At 37.2% G+C, this 18764-nt stretch overlaps 1 protein-coding gene across 3 annotated transcripts in view; it reads right to left on the bottom strand.

Annotated features, from left to right (window-relative positions):
- nell2b (neural EGFL like 2b) overlaps positions 1–18764 on the bottom strand; it is a 405950-nt gene that overhangs the window by 296355 nt on the left and 90831 nt on the right. For all 3 annotated transcript variants that reach the window (XM_039760883.1, XM_039760881.1, XM_039760882.1), the window contains exon 8: positions 11665–11793. In XM_039760883.1, the coding sequence (XP_039616817.1) occupies positions 11665–11793 (129 nt within the window). The remainder of the gene's footprint in view (positions 1–11664; positions 11794–18764) is intronic.

Raw genomic sequence — 18764 nt, 5'->3', positions numbered from 1 at the left:
CAGCACAGTTATCAATCAGAAGCCGAATCATCCTTTTCTTCTTCTTCATATTGTGAGGTTTCTGAACTCTTTTGGGATCACCCCCACTCCCCATCCAATGGGACGACACGCTGAAGTACATCCTGAAGCACGATTGCTACATCTGTGGAATAGTTTGTCCGTTGCTGGGGCAGTGCAACAGCAGGCTCACAGTGCTGCAGTGAAGCGCCAGAGAAGCAAATCCTAAAAGATTGGGGTTGCACTATAAGTCCCTGTCTTGCACCCCAAAACACGAGGCTTAGTGTCAGTACTTTAGCATAACCAGCTTTATTCAGCTTGAAACAGGAACAGCAGGGTTATTTATTGTAGCTTGATCTGCAACTCTCCTATACACAGTCACAGCAGTCAGGCAGGGTTGTGGCTAGGTTAGCGGCCAGGTAATACTCTTCCCTGCATTTACAATGTTCCTTGCATTACCCATTGAGATCTTTTCTGTTTGCTTCTGTGAGGAGCCGCAGCAGAGCTGTGAGCCTGCTGTAGCTCCGGCAATGGATAAACAGTCTTCCACAGACGTGGTGATCGTACTTCGGGACACTCTTCGGTGTGTTGTCCAGTTGGGGGAAGTCCCAAGAGAGTTTAGAAACCTCACATTTTCTTGAATGAGTGCCACATTAATAGGAATGTTTCTTGAATGAGCATCACTGTACCACATTAAAAATTACTTTTTCAACATCTTCAAATGCAGCAGTTCGCATATGTTTCCAACCCGAGATTTTTCTTCTTTTTTTGCTCTGTGTTTCAAGAAAGTTGACAGTGTCGATGGTGAAATTCCAAATTCACTGGCAATCTCTTTTTTTTTTTTCTATGACCTGTTATCATTTTTTCGTGTCTGCCGTTTCTACAGGAGGGTGACAACGAATCAAATTCCAGTGGATGTTTTTCAAATGTTGACAAGCAATAAGCAACAGGTATCACTGAAAACCATAGAAAACAAAAACAGCAAAAAAAATTGTATGATGAAAGTTCGAAGAAAGAAAAAAAAATTACAGTGATTCTGTTTGGGGATTGTTGTGCATAACTGAACTGCGACCACAGAACTAACTGCTCTGTGGATAATTCATTCAGGTATTTCAAGATCTTTTGGGCACTTCGTTGTAATAAAAATATCTGCTGAATGTATTTCGCAGTAACAAGATTTCTATAGACACAGGTCATATGGAGAAACTGTCAGGACCATAAAAATATTTCATTGTAATGAAAATTTCATTGTAAAAATATTTGTTGTAACGGAATGTTACCTGCACATTAAAACTTATCTCTTCACTATCCTGGTGTTCTGACTGGAATTTGAAACAGACATATCCCACACAAGAAAGCTAAGAGTTCAGTAAACAGTGATCTCATGAGCTTTATGTCATACTCTGCTTTACTGAGTTCCCTCAAGTTCATGATCATTGTGTCAATGAATTATTCTAGCCATCTCATGTTCTGACATGCTCTTTTTCTCTTGATTTTGATCTTTCTGAACATCTTATCTTCTCATCATATGGCCAAAGTATTTGCATTTTAACTTTATCAGACTTTCTGGTTAGTGGCCAGTTTTTATTTCTTCCAGTACCAAACTGCTTTACCTTTGAAAAGTCCAGAGACCTCTCAATAGTTTTCCCCAGCACCATAACTAAAGAATCACATTCTGTTGTGCTCAGCCTTCATTATGGTCCAACTCTCACTGCCATATATTGCCACTAGAAGACTGTAGCTTTGACTATATGGACCTTTGTTGACAACGTGACATATTTGCTTTTCTGTATTTTGTCCAGTTATGTCATACCCAAAAAGCAACCTTACTTTAATTTTATGGATTAGTAGACGTGTTACTAAAACTTCACTCTTATTTTTTTTTTCTAAATGTTGTATTCACAGAGCTACCATGATGGGGCTAAACAGTAAGATATCAATTGGTTTTTTTAGTATTTACTTTTTTTATTACCAGGTGGTAAAATACCAACAAACTATACATTCAGTAGCAACTAAAACTCAATTGACTCCCATGCATCAAAAGCTATGTCTACAAAAAGCCTGCTTCAGAATTTCATAATGAGGTGAACCCAGTCTATTTAGGCTGTGTTATAATTTGAGTCTTAAACTTCTGGCATTCATTTTTGAACCTCCTGAATTATTATCAGTATTCTGACAACACCACATTATATTCTGTTTCATAGATGGCCAGTGCCATTTTGGGACTATTGCAGAGTACATGACATATTTTTTCCTCTTGTCAAACATCTAAAGGACTGTGGTGCAGAAACGTTGGCATCTGTATAATGATCTCTATACTTTCACTGCTCTTTAGGGCTAGGACCTTTTGTTTGTTATTTTGATTTTAATTTTTGTTTTTGTGTATTTGGTTTTTCACAATCATTATTTTCAGTTCCTCAGATTTTTCAGAAACTTTTGTGTGTTCCTAAAACTGTCAGCCCCTTTTGTGCCCACACCTCCAGGTCATACATTTTCTTTTCTATTTTCAAGCAACACTTAGCAGTATTACCATTTTGAGGCTATAGACAGAAAATTGAGATAGGCATCTAATGAAATGCCATGGTGCATAAACAGCAAGATCTGGTTACTCTTTATGAAATCTGCAATAAAAACCTGTAGCCATCATTTGAGACCCCTGTCCCAAATTCAGTAAATACGCTGTTTTGAACTCGAGAGTTTCTAAGCACAAAAGTCCCAATAATTGCTTATGATGCACACTAAAGGGGGAAATTCGATCAAAACCCCCGCTAGTTGAACAAACAACATAATATCTTCATAATTAATAATATTTACTATTCAAAAGACAATGCAAAACAAGCTTTGAAGAACACAAAAACACAGATGCCAAAGTCTTCCAAATATTCAATTCAAGTACACACAGTCCCAATACGTATTCGAAAGAGTAATCAAAAAACAGGGCACAGAGGTCAAAATATCAAGAAATTCACAAAAGGACAATAATAATAATCACCAGAAAAAACTCACCACCACCACCAGTGCTTTCAGAATGAATCACAAGGGACTGTGGGATTTCCAAGCTTTTCATTGGGCTAAGATGTTGATGGACAGGCTGCCCCACCTCTTGGTGCCCACCCTCAAACCGCACAAAACATAACGATACACAACTACATAGAAATTAAATGACCAACAATATTAGCAAAAACAAAGGAATAAAAAAAAACAAATAAGCATGCATTTGTACCCCAAACTGAGGAGGAACCCTGGCTGAAACATGACACCTACATAATGGTACCACTTCTGTGTTGCCTTAGATCAAAGCCCTCTACACACTGGACTATTAGTCACACTTTAAATTGTTAACACAAGGAAATAAAATTATTAGTTTGTTAAATAAGAAGTAGTTACAAATAATGCTAACCCTAACCTACCATACCCTAACCCTCAATAAATGTCTTATAGGCATCTGATCATAATTCCAGTTATTTACTGCTATTTTCATAAATTAAAAGGTAAGTGGTGTTGTGATACCACGCAACAATCATGACAAAAATAGTGTAAGTCCTCCTAAAAGACGAATAAAGAGAGGTCAGTACCTTCATTAACCAGTCCAGATGAGGCACATCCAGTCCAGCTAACCCCAGATAACTATCTGCAGGCTTCATACTAAGTGAGGAAAACTGGCTTAACAGTTTAAAATATAGAGAAACATTTAAAATATATCAAACTGCCCTACAAGGGAGGGGAAATCCACAAACATCTGGTATGTAAACAGAAATGCCAGAAAGAATCTAAATAAATGCAGAATATTTATTAACAAATTTGAAAATAAAGCAAATCTGCTCAAAACAGTAAAAATAGACAAGGAGTTACCAAAAGAGTCCAATTACACAATAATAAATTAAAATCCTCAAAATGAAGCAAGAAGTGAGAAAAAAACAGCAAAACAAGAAACAGTAATACTCATGAAAAGACTCCAAATCCAAACTCAAATGAAACACTAGCTCAATCTCCCGCTCTGGCCTCCAAATAAAGGCATATGGAGGACCCAGCAGAAGTTGTGTTAATATGGCCCCACCTCCTGATACTTCACCCACAAAACACTTGGAATGGAGGCTTATTTAAAAGGAGTAAATAAATACGTAGACATAGAAAATAACTATAAAACACAAACCCACAATAATACATAACAGATGAGTTGACAGAAATGTCTAAACATTGCAAGGTTCCTTAGTAAATACACTTGAAACATTTATGAGATTCTTGTGAGCATTTTATCATATTCAGATAAGGAATTTTATTTTTCTCTAAATTACAGGATATGCAACTCCATTTCAGTTATGCTATGCAGTTTTACAGACAGGAAATTAATTTATTTCACATCCAGTGCATACAAACTGGGTACTTTTAATTAAAAATAAAACAATGGAAATGATTATTGATTTTGGAAAACAATGCCTCACCCTGTCATCTTTGTAATTCTCAGTGGAACTGATAGTAAAATTTTTAAATGATTGTTCAATAGCTAACTACAGAAGTAAGCTCTCACAGCAAAGCAAACAATATTTTTAAGAAAGTTTTTCCATTAAAGATAAGCATAGTGATCTATTGTTGCAAATATATTTTTTCACAGCATTTAAACATGTTCTCCCCATGTCTGCGTGGGTTTCCTCCGGTGCTCTGGTTTCCTCCCACAGTCCAAAGACATGCAGGTTAGGTGCATTGGCAATCCTAAATTGTCCCTAGTGTGTGCTTGGTGTGTGTGTGTGTGTGTGTACCCTGCTGTGGGTTGGCGTCTGCCCGGGGTTTGTTCCTGCCTTGCGCCCTGTGCTGGCCTGGATTGGCTCCAGCAGACCCCCTTGACCCTGTGTTAGGAAATAGCAGGCAAATTTCTTGAAGATGGGCCCATAAGTAACAAAGACCGTTGGAAAGTTCAATATGGCGGCCAACAGTGGCGTCATACTACCAAAATAAGTGCGTACATCGGTTTCGGTAAGTGCAGGGAAGCCACCTGTCAAATTTTGTGAAGATGGGACCATAAATAAGAAAGTTTAACATGGCGGACATTGTCGACCGTTATGACCGTTATGAGTAGAATTTCGAAATGAAAACTGCTTAACTTTTGTAAGTAAGATGTAAGGAATGAGGCTGCCAAATTTCAGCCTTCTGCCTACACGGGAAGTTGGAGAATTAGTGATGAGTGACTCAGTGAATCTGACATTGGAAAGTTCAATATGGCGGCCGACAGTGGCGTCATACCACTGAAATTAGTAGGTTACTCAGTTTCGGTTAGCGCAGGGAAGCCGCCCACCAAGTTTCGTGAAGATGGGGCCATAAATAAGAAAGTTCAACATGGCGTACGTTGTCGACCGTTATGACCGTTACGTGTAGAATTTCAAAATGAAACCTGCTTAACTTTTGTAAGTAAGCTGTAAGGAATGAGCCTGCCAAATTTCAGCCTTCTACCTACACGGGAAGTGGGAGAATTAGTGATGAGTCAGTCAGCCAGTCATTCAGTCAGTCAGTGAGGGCTTTGCCTTTTATTAGTATAGACTAGCAAAATACCCGCGATTTGCAGTGGAGAAGTAGTGTGTTAAATAAGTAATGAAAAAGAAAAGGAAACATTTTGAAAATAACGTAACATGATTGTCAATGTAATTCTTTTGTCACTGTTGTGAGTGATGAGTGTTGCTGTCATATATATATATATATATATAGCAAAATACCCGCACTTCGCAGCGGCGAAGTACTGCCTTAAAATTTTTATGAAGAAGAAAATTAAACCATTTTAAACTGAGGGAAAATATACCAATAATTATTTGTTAAGGATCTCTTTGTATCCCACATTGTGAGTTCGGCCCTCCGGTTGTACTATGACCAAGCTGTGCGCTAAGCTAACTCTTGAGCATACAACGTACAGTTGGCCATGTGAACAGTAATCTTGTTTCAAATCTCTTAAATTGCTGCTGTCATAATCGGTTTGAGTTTCATGGTTTGTTTCAATTACGACAGTATTTGTAGGACTTGTGTTGAAGTGACATTCGGCATCTGTCAAGCGTTGTAAGTATACAACCAGTTCCATCGATAACTTCACATCCAGCTTTTGAGAGTTGAAACATTCATAAACATCAAAGTGTCCACTACTGAAATCGTCACCTGTGAATCTAAGATGTTTAAGAGGCATTGGCGGTTGTCCAAAGGTGTAAAATATTTGGCCATTTCGGTACACTTGAAAGTGACAACTGAACAATTCAGCGGCAGCCATCAACTCACATGCAGATGCATAGGTGAAGCCCTTAAGCATTTCACTCTTATAGTGCTCCTGTGTAGTATAATTATCTCCTGTACCGTCATCAGTCCACACCTTGAACCTGTCCCAGTCATTCAATACATAAGACACAATGTTTCTCCAGACATCAAGAGTGAGCCTGATATGGCTGTGCAATATGTAACAAAGAGAATGGAAAAGATAGGTGCCATCTCCGGGCATGGAAACCACTCGGTAAGTGACAGTTCTTTGATCGATGGTGATCACCTCAATAGACATGTTAATGCGGGTATGGTTGGAATGATAAAGGAAATGGGTACCTGAACAATGTAAAGTAAGTCTAAAATATCTACATAATAACTATAATCGTAATAAATTAACAATAAAACAGCGGAGAAGCCGTGGATTAAATAAAAAGGCTGTAGTAATCAGCAGGGAGACGTGAATCCAAAGCAAAGAAGGTAATGTAGAGACTGGAGCGACGGACGGCCTTATATAGGCAGGCAGCCAACAATGTGGGAGGGGGGACCCAATGTCGCCTCACACGGTGAATGAGCTGCAGGCTATGGACATATATATGTACATAGGTAGGATTCAGTTAGCGTTGGGAACCCGCGTACCAAATTTCTTGAAGATGGGCCCACAAGTAACAAAGACTGTTGAAAAGGTCAATATGGCTGCCGACAGTGGCATCATACCACCAAAATAAGTACCAAATTTCAGCCTTCTACCTACACGGGAATTTGGACAATTAGTGACGTTGGAAAGTTCAATATGGTGGCTGACAGTGGCGTCATATCACCGAAATAAGTACGTACATTGGTTTCGGTTAGCACAGGGAAGCCGCCTACCAAATTTCGTGAAGATGGGGCCATAAATAAGAAAGTTCAACATGGCGGACATTGTTGACCGTTACACGTAGAATTTCGAAATGAAACCTGCTTAACTTTTGTAAGTAAGCTGTAAGGAATGAGCCTGCCAAATTTCAGCCTTCTACCTACACGGGAAGTTGGAGAATTAGTGACGTTGGAATGTTCAATATGGCAGCCGACAGTGGCGTCATACCACTAAAATAAGTATGTACATTGGTTTTGGTTAGCACAGGGAAGCCGCCTACCAAATTTAGTGAAGATGGGGCCATGAATAAGAAAGTTCAACATGGCGGACGTTGTTGACCATTATGACTGTTATGCTTTCGAAATGAAACCTGCTTAACTTTTGGAAGTAAGCTGTAAGGAATGAGCCTGCCAAATTTCAGCCTTCTACCTACACGGGAAGTTGGAGAATTAGTGACGTTGGAATGTTCAATATGGCAGCCGACAGTGGCGTCATACCACCGAAATAAGTACGTACATCAGTTTTGGTTAGGGCAGGGAAGCCACCTACCAAATTTCGTGAAGATGGGGCTATAAATAAGAAAGTTCAACATGGCGGACATTGTTGACCGTTATCGACCATTACGTGTAGAATTTCAAAATGAAACCTGCTTAACTTTTGTAAGTAAGCTGTAAGGAATAAGCCTGCCAAATTTCAGCCTTCTACCTACACGGGAAGTTGGAGAATTAGTGATGAGCCAGTGAGTGAGTGAGTGAGTCCGTGAGGGCTTTGCCTTTTATTAGTACTGTATAGATTACAAAATAAGTTCAGAAAATGGATGAATGTTATACAGAGTTTGGTAGGCACATTACCTGTGAAACAAGATCACTGGTGTTTCTTTTTGGATTCAGTAACATATTTAATGGAGTATCACTGAAGATGACCACTACCACCTAATCATTTTATATGCCACCCTTTAACCCTCTGGAGGATATATTAAAAAGCATTCTATTGCAAAACACCATGAAAAGTTGCATTTAAGAACCTTAGCATTAAATCTGTACCTTCATCCTGGTTCTATCTGTTACACTTCTATCATTGCATTCTATTATGCATCAGTAAGGAGGGTAAATGCACACACTCTGTGTATCAGATAGCCATATGCACACAAATTCATTGCAACTGTTTACAAAAGGGCTCTGTGAAGGTAATCCATGTTTGCTTTACTGATTGACATTTTTAAATATCCTGAGACTAGTTGGTGTTGTAAAAAATAATGTTTGATTGATTGGCTTTCTGGGACCGATTTACACTTTGTCCAGAGTTCTATCCTGAGTGCATTCATTACATTTTATTTGTTTGCTATTGATTTGTCTTTATTGATTTCCCTACCTTTGCTTTTGTTTGCTATAAACATTTGATATGTAAGAAAAATTCTCTTAGGAGAAGGAGATTAAATTTTTTTCCCTCATTCATTTGTTGCATTATATATATATATATATATATATATATATATATATATATATAATTTGTGTGGGCCTTTATTCTACCAAGTGTTCTTTTTATGTACCTCAAGTGACCACCTGCAACATTAAGAGGGTAACATGAGTTACATACAAATGGGGTGTAACTTTAATCCTTTAAAAAAAAAAACAGTTTAGAGTCAGATAAAAATAACATACATGTAAAAGAAGAGATTTTCCAGTATATTTAGTTTTTCTGCTTAATGGGTTACTGTTGATAAGGCAAAATCTGCCAAACCGTTTTTCACAATAAATATGCTGTGTTCACCATTGACCGTGTTCGCCAAAAAATTTCCTGCAAATTTGCAGTTCAGCTGGCTTAGGCAACTAACCCCATGAGAGCCCCATTATGCTTTGTGAGGCCAGCATGACTTTACCAAGCTTTAGCAGCCATGTGAAATACTTTCATGCCTTCTTCCTTTAAGACTGTTGCAGATCTGCTGAAGTATATGATCAGTAATGGCTGGATTTCCATGCATGTTAAAAAAAAAAAACAAGCTTGTAGTATTTTAATTTGAGGGATACATTAGCTGACCATAATGGTTCCTGCCACACTAGATATACTTTATAAAAGAGATCCCTGTGAGCTCACTGGCATGGCTAATTTGCAAGCATAATAACTAACCACATACTGGAGTTACCATTCAAAACATGCCTTAAAGAAATCCCCTTCACCTTCTCAAATCAGAATGAGACCCTGTAAAATAATAACAAAAGGCTTATTACTATGCACAAGGCATTTGTTTGCTTTTGATGGAAGAAAAAAGCGCAAAGCATCTGCATAGAAAAAGCAGAACCCAAAAAAGATGCTCCAGCTGCACCCTGTGCCATGACATGACATGGCCAATGTGTGCCCCAAGACTGGAATTCTAGGAGTGTAATGATGCATATTTTATTTACTTATTTGTGACCATTTCTTGTATTCTGTTTTCAGTATTTGCTCTGTTTGCATCTTTTGTTATATGAGGCACAGTGGCACAGTGGTAAGCATTGCTGCCTCACAGTTCAGGATACAATTTTGGTGACAATAATTGGTCCATCATAGTCGGCAGACACTTCCCTAGCCCTCAGGGACACTAAAAGGATAATTTCATCATTATAATCCACTCAAAACTAATTCAGCTCCCCTTTCCCCTTTGACTTCAAGGAAGTTTGTAGAGTTCAGTGAACTTCACAAACATTTCCATGATTTTGTCAATCTTAGATGAAGCAAACTCGATGGGGTTCTCTCATCACCATCAAGGGTCAAAATAATCTATCAAAAGTGCAAGAAAAGAGCTGAGTCTTCACTTCTGCTTTGTATGTTAAGGCTGAGAGTTCTCAAGGGAGTGGGTTACAAAATATACTGCTGGCTATTAAAATCGCAAGACGAACAAAGGGATGAGATATCTAAACAATATATGACAGCTTACCACCTATACATGACATATATGATTAGATATACAGCTTGTTCACACTTGTGGAACACACAATAATCATAAGTCCTCATTGCTGCATATGGTGTCAACCAATGTGTGTGGACACTCATTAATATATGACTCTTGGGCTAGGGTCTTTGATTTGGCTGTTCATCCATCACTGCCACATGCATGAGATGCCATCCCATTTGATTGTGTGCTGGGGTGCTCCAGACCCCTCACTTCAGTCAGTCAGACTCTCTGCTCACATACACACATCACTGTATTTGCATTCCATCCAACATACGCACCAATGTCCCAAAATTAAATTCTTCCTTCCCTCATTCCCGCAATTCTTACTCACTTAATGTCCGAAAGCAGGATGTATGGCTGCCATCTTCTTCTCCAGCACGTTTGGTCCCTAAAAGTACACTAACTGCAGCAGGAGATCAGTGAGATTCACTTTGCAGGCACCTTTTATACCCACTTTGGGAAAATCCAGGGAGCGTAACTTACACGCAACATTTGCATATTTGCTGTGCTTGTGACTGTTTTGACACTCTACCATGACCTATCCATTCCGCAAGTTTCAGATTAATATCACAAGTTTTTGCTAACTTTAATGGCTAGCAGTGTAATTAAGCATCAGTAATGTAACTTGAATTGCTCCACATCTATTGTGACTTTTTTTCTTTATATATTAAGCAAATAACCAACCTTTGTTTACTAGAGCACTTTCAATAGTAACACAATTGCAATTCAGAAAAAAACAGCTTTCACAATTTATAGAGGTATTATCCGAAGATTGTTTAAATGTATATTTACAATTGGAGCAATGGTAGGTAAATTTATTCGTACAGCATCACACTGAAAGTTGGAATGCAAGGATTGACTTAAAAACCTCTCCTTATATACTGTACCATATATACTACCCCAAAATAATATGCAATATCAATAGACTACACAGTATTTTAATATATCAATAGAATACATAGTAGTTTAATAATCAGATTTTATGTAAGAATGTTAAGAATATAAGAATCTTTCCTGTGATTTCATTAGTAAGACATACAGTAGCAGAATTTTATTATGGAGAAAAAAGTTGTAGAATCATATCTATTTGTGAAAATGGATATTCTCTGTACACTAATTTGCTGCATGGTAATCAAAGTATAAGTTTTAAAGGCAATGATGTTACACTCTTTAATCATGGCACTGGATAGTGGTGATGTGTTGCATGTAGATCTGCAGATGCAAATGATAATTTAACCTTACTTTGTACATGTAGCAATAATGAACATGTAAACATATACATACTTATATATTTATATATATGGTATATAAAGTATGCACATACAGTATTATATACATGCATGGATTATATATGCACATATTGTATATGAACTGTGTACACACACACACACATACAGTATAATGCTTTTGGTTTTAGACTGCATTCTAGTATGTCATATTCATTTACCAATGTGAAGAGTTCTTTTTTTTTTTAAATTTAATTCATGTCTAATGCGTGCATGTGCTCAAAACTGGGATTTTGACTAATTTGTCTTATTACCCTAAGGGAATGCTTAATGAGTGTGTGATGCAGTATTAGGCCTGTCAATTAAAAATTTACACAAAGAGGTCATTGAAGACCAGCATCCCCAGCTAAACAGAAGAGACATACCATGCATGTGCAATTCTTACAGCCATCTGTCCAGGATTCAAGCTCTCTGTAGACAACTCCTTTTGCCTTACATGTCCTTTCACAAAAGCACTGATCCAGGCTATTCATCTTCTCTTCGGCTCGAGACAGCTGTGTTGACATTCAAAAAATAGGAGAATAGGGTTATAAATATTAACATTTTCATTATCTAAATGAATAATCATATTAGAAAAGGATTCGCTACCAAAGCTAAATTCTGTCTGTTCAGAGCAGACAATGTTCAAATCCTCGCATATACCCACCCACAGACCAGATGCCACAGTTGTATTCTCAACAGATTCCTAATGTTACATCAAGTAAAGCATTATAGAAATATCATATCTTCAGGCCTTAAGGGTTTGTCAGTTTGCATGCATTCATTCCAAAAAGTATTTCATGTACCTAACTAGGCATTGTGTTAATTACTAATGTATACCACTTGAAAAGGTCACAATGATTTAGATGAGCTAGAACATGAAATAAGAGCTACACTAACTGAAGAAGCCAGTGAAAACAACTAGTGTATAACAGCCTAGTTTTACTTATTCAGTCTGTACAGTCCTCACATATTCAAAAATTGCTCAAACCAGCTCCAAAAATTTACATAAGCAAACAATAGATCACTAGAAAGGTTACAGAATACATTACAGGAGGAAATAATTTTGCCCCAAAGCATTAGGAAAATAAGGAGATGAGAATAAGAGACAGGTAGCACTCAAGTCGCTGTTGACTGGAACAGCTTCAGGGTGCATTGGATGTTAATTGGATAAAGCTTTGTTCATTAATGAGAGAAAAGAAATTACTCAAGATCATAAGCAGCAGACATGAGTGCATGAGCAAACGGTGTAAAAGAAATGTGATGTGATGGCCTTTCCATTAATCAATTACATTAGGAATTAAAATCAGATAGATAGATAGATAATCATTCTGACCAATAATTTCAAAAAAACATTAATAGTCAATTTTTAAAAACAGTGTTCATGGATCCGTCAATCAGTTTTCAAACTGGCCTAATTAAATTCAGAATCCAGAACCTATCTCTGTAGCACTGTAACTCAAACCACACGGGATGTTTGTTTTGTCTTAAACAAATAATCCATCCAAAAATACTTGTGTTTTATATGCTATTTACCCCATGAAGCTTTTAGTAATGGCAGACAAAAAAATGTTAATTTCATGGGGCTTTTTTTGTTTGTTTTTTTTTTTTGAAAAAAAGAAAAACGCACGTGTTTTGCCCATTTCAAGCATGCAACTGTATATCTAACATATGTATTATGCAACGCAAGTAATATGAGGGTTTTTTTTCTTTTTCCATGCAAATTGTTTGCCATTGTACAACGCTGGTCACAATTAGCTTGTATTACTTTTTTTTTTTTCCATTCTGCATGAAAACATAAGATTAAAAAATTTTCTTCACCATCACTATAAAATACATAGGTTAAGTAACATATAAAAAATATTATTTTTGGGTGGAGTATTACAGCAGAACTACACATTATACAGATTTTTATCAAATGCATTCCACATAGAAAAACAGTAAATTCTACTTCTACTACTACTTCTTCTGATTTCTGTTTCCATTTGCAATATATTTACTATGTTTAATCGATGCAAAAACAGTCACAAAATTTAAGGTGAGTGTTGAAAGAGACATCTACCTCTCCCCTACCTCTTTATGCCAGGAAGGACATGACATAAGAATTATGCTACTATGCAAAATAGGGAAATGTTTTATTTCATTCATATCAATATATGAGCCTGTTAAATGTGCAGTGATGGCAACATTCATCTAGTAACAGTTACACAACATGTCAAACTACTGAATGTGTCCTTTAGCTTAGGTATTTAAGCTTACTTGTATGTATGATCCACAGAAAGGTTTTCAGTTACATTTTAACATTCTGTATTTAATTTTTGTAGAAATATTTTACAACAATGTTATTTTTGTAAAAATGGGATGCAGTTATAACAGTGTGACCAGACACCCTAAACTTCAATATTAAATTTGCGACTGAAACCACATTACAGGCCTGATCAGCAACAATGAAATGACTTACACGAAAAAAGGTTTACTTGCTGACAAAGCAGTGCCAGAGCAACAATCTCATTCTTTAAGATCAGCCAAACCAAGAGGCTGGTCATAAATTTCAGGAACATGACTGCTGTCCTGTTTCCAACAGAGTGGGAAGCAGTGGAGAGGATAAGCACTTTTAAAATCACTATAATTAACGGCCTAAAGCAAGCACCACACATCTTCAAAAGCTCAGATGTCTCTTTTTGTGCTCACCACCTTACAGAGGTTTCCTAATGGAGCTGACCATTTGACATCCCAGTGCAGCACCTGCTCATCTTAGGGCCACAATGCACTGCAGTTGTTGGTAAAGTCACAAAAGAATACTACTGCCACACAGCTCCTTTCTGTCTGAAACTTACAGTTTTGTATTTTGCATTTATTCAAATGTTATATATTGTTTTCACAATTAAGTAAGCAAGTACTTCCTGTCCAGACAACAAGCTTTACATTTCCAGGTTGCCATAAGGGTTTTGAACAGTGCTGTGTATACTACATAGCTGCTGCCATTTAATGTCAAACTTTATTATTATAAAATTTCCAGCATCCTCGAAACATTTCTCACAACTCTATTCTACTAAACAATAAAATACCATTAGGTGCTCACACCACTGGATTCTGGGACAATGACTACTCTTAGGTCATAAGGCTACTCAAAAGCCATTCATTGTGATTACTGTATGAACATTAAGTACCTGACAAGACTTTCTTCTATAGGAAGGCTCACATTATATTTAATGTATTGTATTGTATTCATTAACAATACCACTGTCTCTAGTCATTTTGAGACATACAAGTAAGATGTGTACAAATGCCAATACATTTGGACTTAAAATGTAATGACACTGTAACACCTGTGCAGTGGATACCAGTTGGGAAGTAAAGGAAACAGTTTAGTGATTTGTTTAAAAGATTTATGGCTAAACTGCAAAGTGCAAGGTTATAGGTTTTTGTCTAGAGGGTATACACCAGCAGTAGGAATAGGAATATATGAGGAAGGTTTTGTTCCCTGCTGGTACAATGGTAAGCAATGCTAACTTACGCCTTAAAGGGTTTAAATCCCAATTACTGTCTACTGAGTAGAAGTTTCATTTTCACCTCCTATTTGCATGGGTTTTCTCCTAACCATGAAAAACATGAATGTTAGGTTAATCATTAAATCTTAAATGACTTGGAGGCCCACCAAGGGTGGTTGATGCCTTGTGCCTGAGGCTCCTAGGGTAAGCTATCTGCAATCCTATAAAAAAAAAAACCCTCAGGTTTAGGAAATCAATGAATGTTTTGGTGACATTATAGGATTTTAGCACTTGACACTACCTTGAAGGGGTGACCTCATTGATTAAAATAATTGTAAACTTTACAACTCCACACCTTTCTTTGATCCCCACACATTACTTTTTATTTTACATCCTAAATGGTGAACATTAAAAACAAAAACCTCTCCTTATACACTGGTGCAAGAAGCATCTTTGAAAAGCTCATATTTCAGTCACTGCATCAATATGCAGCTCGTGTGATTTAAAGCTAGCTTGGTTTCAATGCGTTTAACTGTAGTCTGGGAAAAGCTAGTGACTGAGTGCTTCACTTCTCATTATTGCAATTTTAATTTGTAATTTAAGTATTTAATAAGTAACTATTACTGTGGTGGGCTGGCACCCTGCCCGTGGTTTGTTTCCTGCCTTGCGCCCTATGTTGGCTGGGATTGGCTCCGGCAGACCCCCGTGACCCTGTAGGTAGGATATAGCGGGTTGGATAATGGATGGATTGATGGAAGTAACTATTATAAATTAAGTAATATCAAATAAATAGGTGTTTATGAGACAGTAGGGCCTTCTTAATCCATCCTGAAACCCATGAAAGAATAGATATTCCCCAATCTGAGATGTTAGCTTTAATCCACTTTGATAATAGCAAGCAGTATTGCTCTGATCTTGTGTATCTGAGAGTACCTGTGTATTCCAGTTCTATATATAGTATGTACGTGGAACTAGTACTCATTTTATTCCTAATTGCAGAATGCTGTGAAAACCAGATAAATGTCAAGCTCAATTTCAGGGCTGGTCTGTGCTCCAATTCTTTGCACAGAGTACAAGTCAAAAATGGTCTGCAGATGAAAGACCTTGGAAGGTATCTTTCCAATTGTAACATATTTATCCATTGCAGCCTGGAGTGGATGTTCGAATGCAGTCCCCTGAACGTTAAATAAACCAAAGAAGCCAAGAAGTAGATAAATGTATGTTTTTATTCAAAAATAATATCACAAGGAATGGTACAACAAGATGTTTAAAACCAAAGCCTGACTAGTGCTCTTGGTCTAAATAAACAAATTAATTCATCCCTCCTTAGCACATGAACTGCCTATTGCGCTTAACCACGTTTAATCCACATTACCAGTCTTCTGCACTTTTTTCATCATAATTTTAACCTGCATCCTCTTACCAGAGGTGTCCCAGCTCATCTGCACATTACAATAAATCTCCATGCTGCTGCTTATCAGCCAAACCTAGAAAGGTGCTTTTAAACAGGAGTGTCACTGGGCAGGCCAAGGATATTGCCAGATTAACTACTGTATGCTTAATAGTAGGTTCCAAACTGCCCAATCATGTCTTGTATCCTTTGCAAATGTTTGCATCTCTGCATATAGCTGGGCCCTATATCACATTCATCAAACTAGAAATGAGGACATGTCTCTAAAAACAAAACTATGTGGAAAAGCGACAGAGTTGCCTGTCTAGAACTCTCTCAATCTAGTTTTGGGTTCCTTCCTGCCTTGTAGTTTGACTCAAACACAGAACAGCTCCCCTTTTAACTTCCTGTCTCTTTCAATCCTGGCTCATCTGTCTGGAGCCCTCCACTTACCTCATAGCCATGAGGAGGATTTCTGTCTATGGTCACTTATCTTGTGTCAGAATAGCCATAATTTTACTTAAAAAACACAAAATTTCTTGTCTTCTGCACCCGTGAGTCTTCTGTCATCCAAAAAATGTCAGGTTCCACTGGCATCTGCGAATTTCATATAAGCAGAAATGCCATTCCTCCCCTATACTGTAGAATTAATGATAGAGTATGGACTTCCTGCTGGCCCCTTCTGATCTCACACTGAATGAGCTGTCCTGTCACAGATTTTCAGTCTTGTAACCCAGTCATGTCTTCTGTTGGCCAGGGGGTCTTATGGCCTATTGCCTTCTCTCACTGGTTTTACACTTTCTCTTACAGGGTCAGGCCTGACTCTCACTGACAAGGATGGTCACTAATGTAGAATCCTGGAGTGAAATTAATGCTGACACCTTGCTTGGGTCTCGCTCCCCTGTGTTGATGTCTCTGTCTGTTGCTCTTCTTGGGTAATACATTAGACCTTGATAATGTTAAAAAGTTGCTCTACTGCATTGTGCAGAACAGGGTTGTAATACTCAAAATGGAGAAAATTTTTTACCCTGTAAAAATGTTCAATCAACTTTGCATTTTCAATCAAGTAAATCTTTCATTTTATTTGGTCCAGCAGGTATAATGCATTAACATAAAGGTATATGAGTAATAAAGGAAGACTAACAAAATGAAAGCACACATCATTTTCCTTTTATCACACATTTTTAATTGTTGTGTTTCTTTTAGTGATTGATTTCTGACTATCAGGTAAATAATATAAAGAATTATGGCGTGGCTTGGAAAAAATAAAAAAGGATAGTGGACGAGAAGCATTTAATCATTCAGTTAACTATTCGCATGAAATAAGGAAAATTATAGAAAGTGATAGCTGAAAAATACATAAAAAGTGTACTTAGGGTGGATGGTGATACATTTAACAATGTATACATTGCAGAGTGCACAGTGTGTCTGATGGATCCATGCACAGATACTATGGTGTAGTGGAGCAGTCCAAGAAGTTTAGAAGAGGGTGGCAAAACAATGGAAAGGAATAATGGACACTCAGTCTATTACAGGGGTCCTCAATCACAGTCCCGGAGGGCCGCAGTGGCTACAGGTTTTTGTTCCAACTTGTTCTGCTTAATTAGAAAGCAATTCTTGCCAATAATTTAATTTCATTGCTTATTAGTGCATTAACTCTGCTATGTCAGGTAATTCTCATATCCTATACTTTCTTCCCCTTTCTAAGGTCTAAGGATATCATCCAAATGATCTGAAGGCTAAAATGGATAATAAGTAAATCTAGGCATTTACTTTTTTCTCTTCTAAGCATTTAATTAAACCCAATACTGCATGATAAATACACACAGGTGTAAATGGTAACAAGCTAAATGGAGAAATGCTGGTCTCTTTTGTCATTTGCATGTTATTGGTAATTAGGTGCAATTAAAAACCAAAAACATAGCTATTTAAGACTAAAATAAGCAATAAGGGTTCAAAATCTTAACGAGCAAGACAAGTAAAATGAAGCAGAAGTGTTACTTGAGCAATAAGAGCTTCTTATTAAGCAACTGGGTTGGAGCAAAAACCTGCAGCCACTGAGGCCCTCCAGGACCATGATTGAGGACCCCTGGTCTATTATAAACTAGGAGGAAAGACAAAGGAGAAATTGATAAAGAAAGAAAATAAGCAGCGTATGTTAAAAAAAAAACTGGAAATTAGTCTTATATTGGGTAACAAACAAATTGGTACATCAAGAAAATTGTAATTATAAAAAATGCACTAATGAATTTAGAGACAATGCAGTAAAACATTACATACAACTAGACATACAACTAAAGGTGAGAAAATATTGAAGAATTACAAAAGAGGAGTTTTAACTGTTAATAACATTGAAGCAAACACAATGAGAAACAACATGAGTTAGAAAGAATTAATCGTAAATTTAAAGTATGGTGTAGTAATGGTGCTGTTGAAACAATCTAATTGCAGGGTGCGCTCTGAGACAAGTCTAGCAGGAAAGCTATGAGAGATGTAACAGAAATGAAAAGGAACCCAATAGATCTTTAAATGATTGAAACTGAACAAAAAAAAAAAGAATGTTATGCTATCTTTGATTCAGTATATTATAATTTGGAAGCCCCAG

This window comes from Polypterus senegalus, chromosome 8 (genome assembly GCF_016835505.1).
Source record: "Polypterus senegalus isolate Bchr_013 chromosome 8, ASM1683550v1, whole genome shotgun sequence".
Classification (NCBI taxonomy): Eukaryota; Metazoa; Chordata; class Cladistia; order Polypteriformes; family Polypteridae; genus Polypterus; species Polypterus senegalus.
The sequence above is the reverse complement of the archived record's forward strand: the minus strand, read 5'-3'. Positions and strand labels throughout refer to the sequence as shown.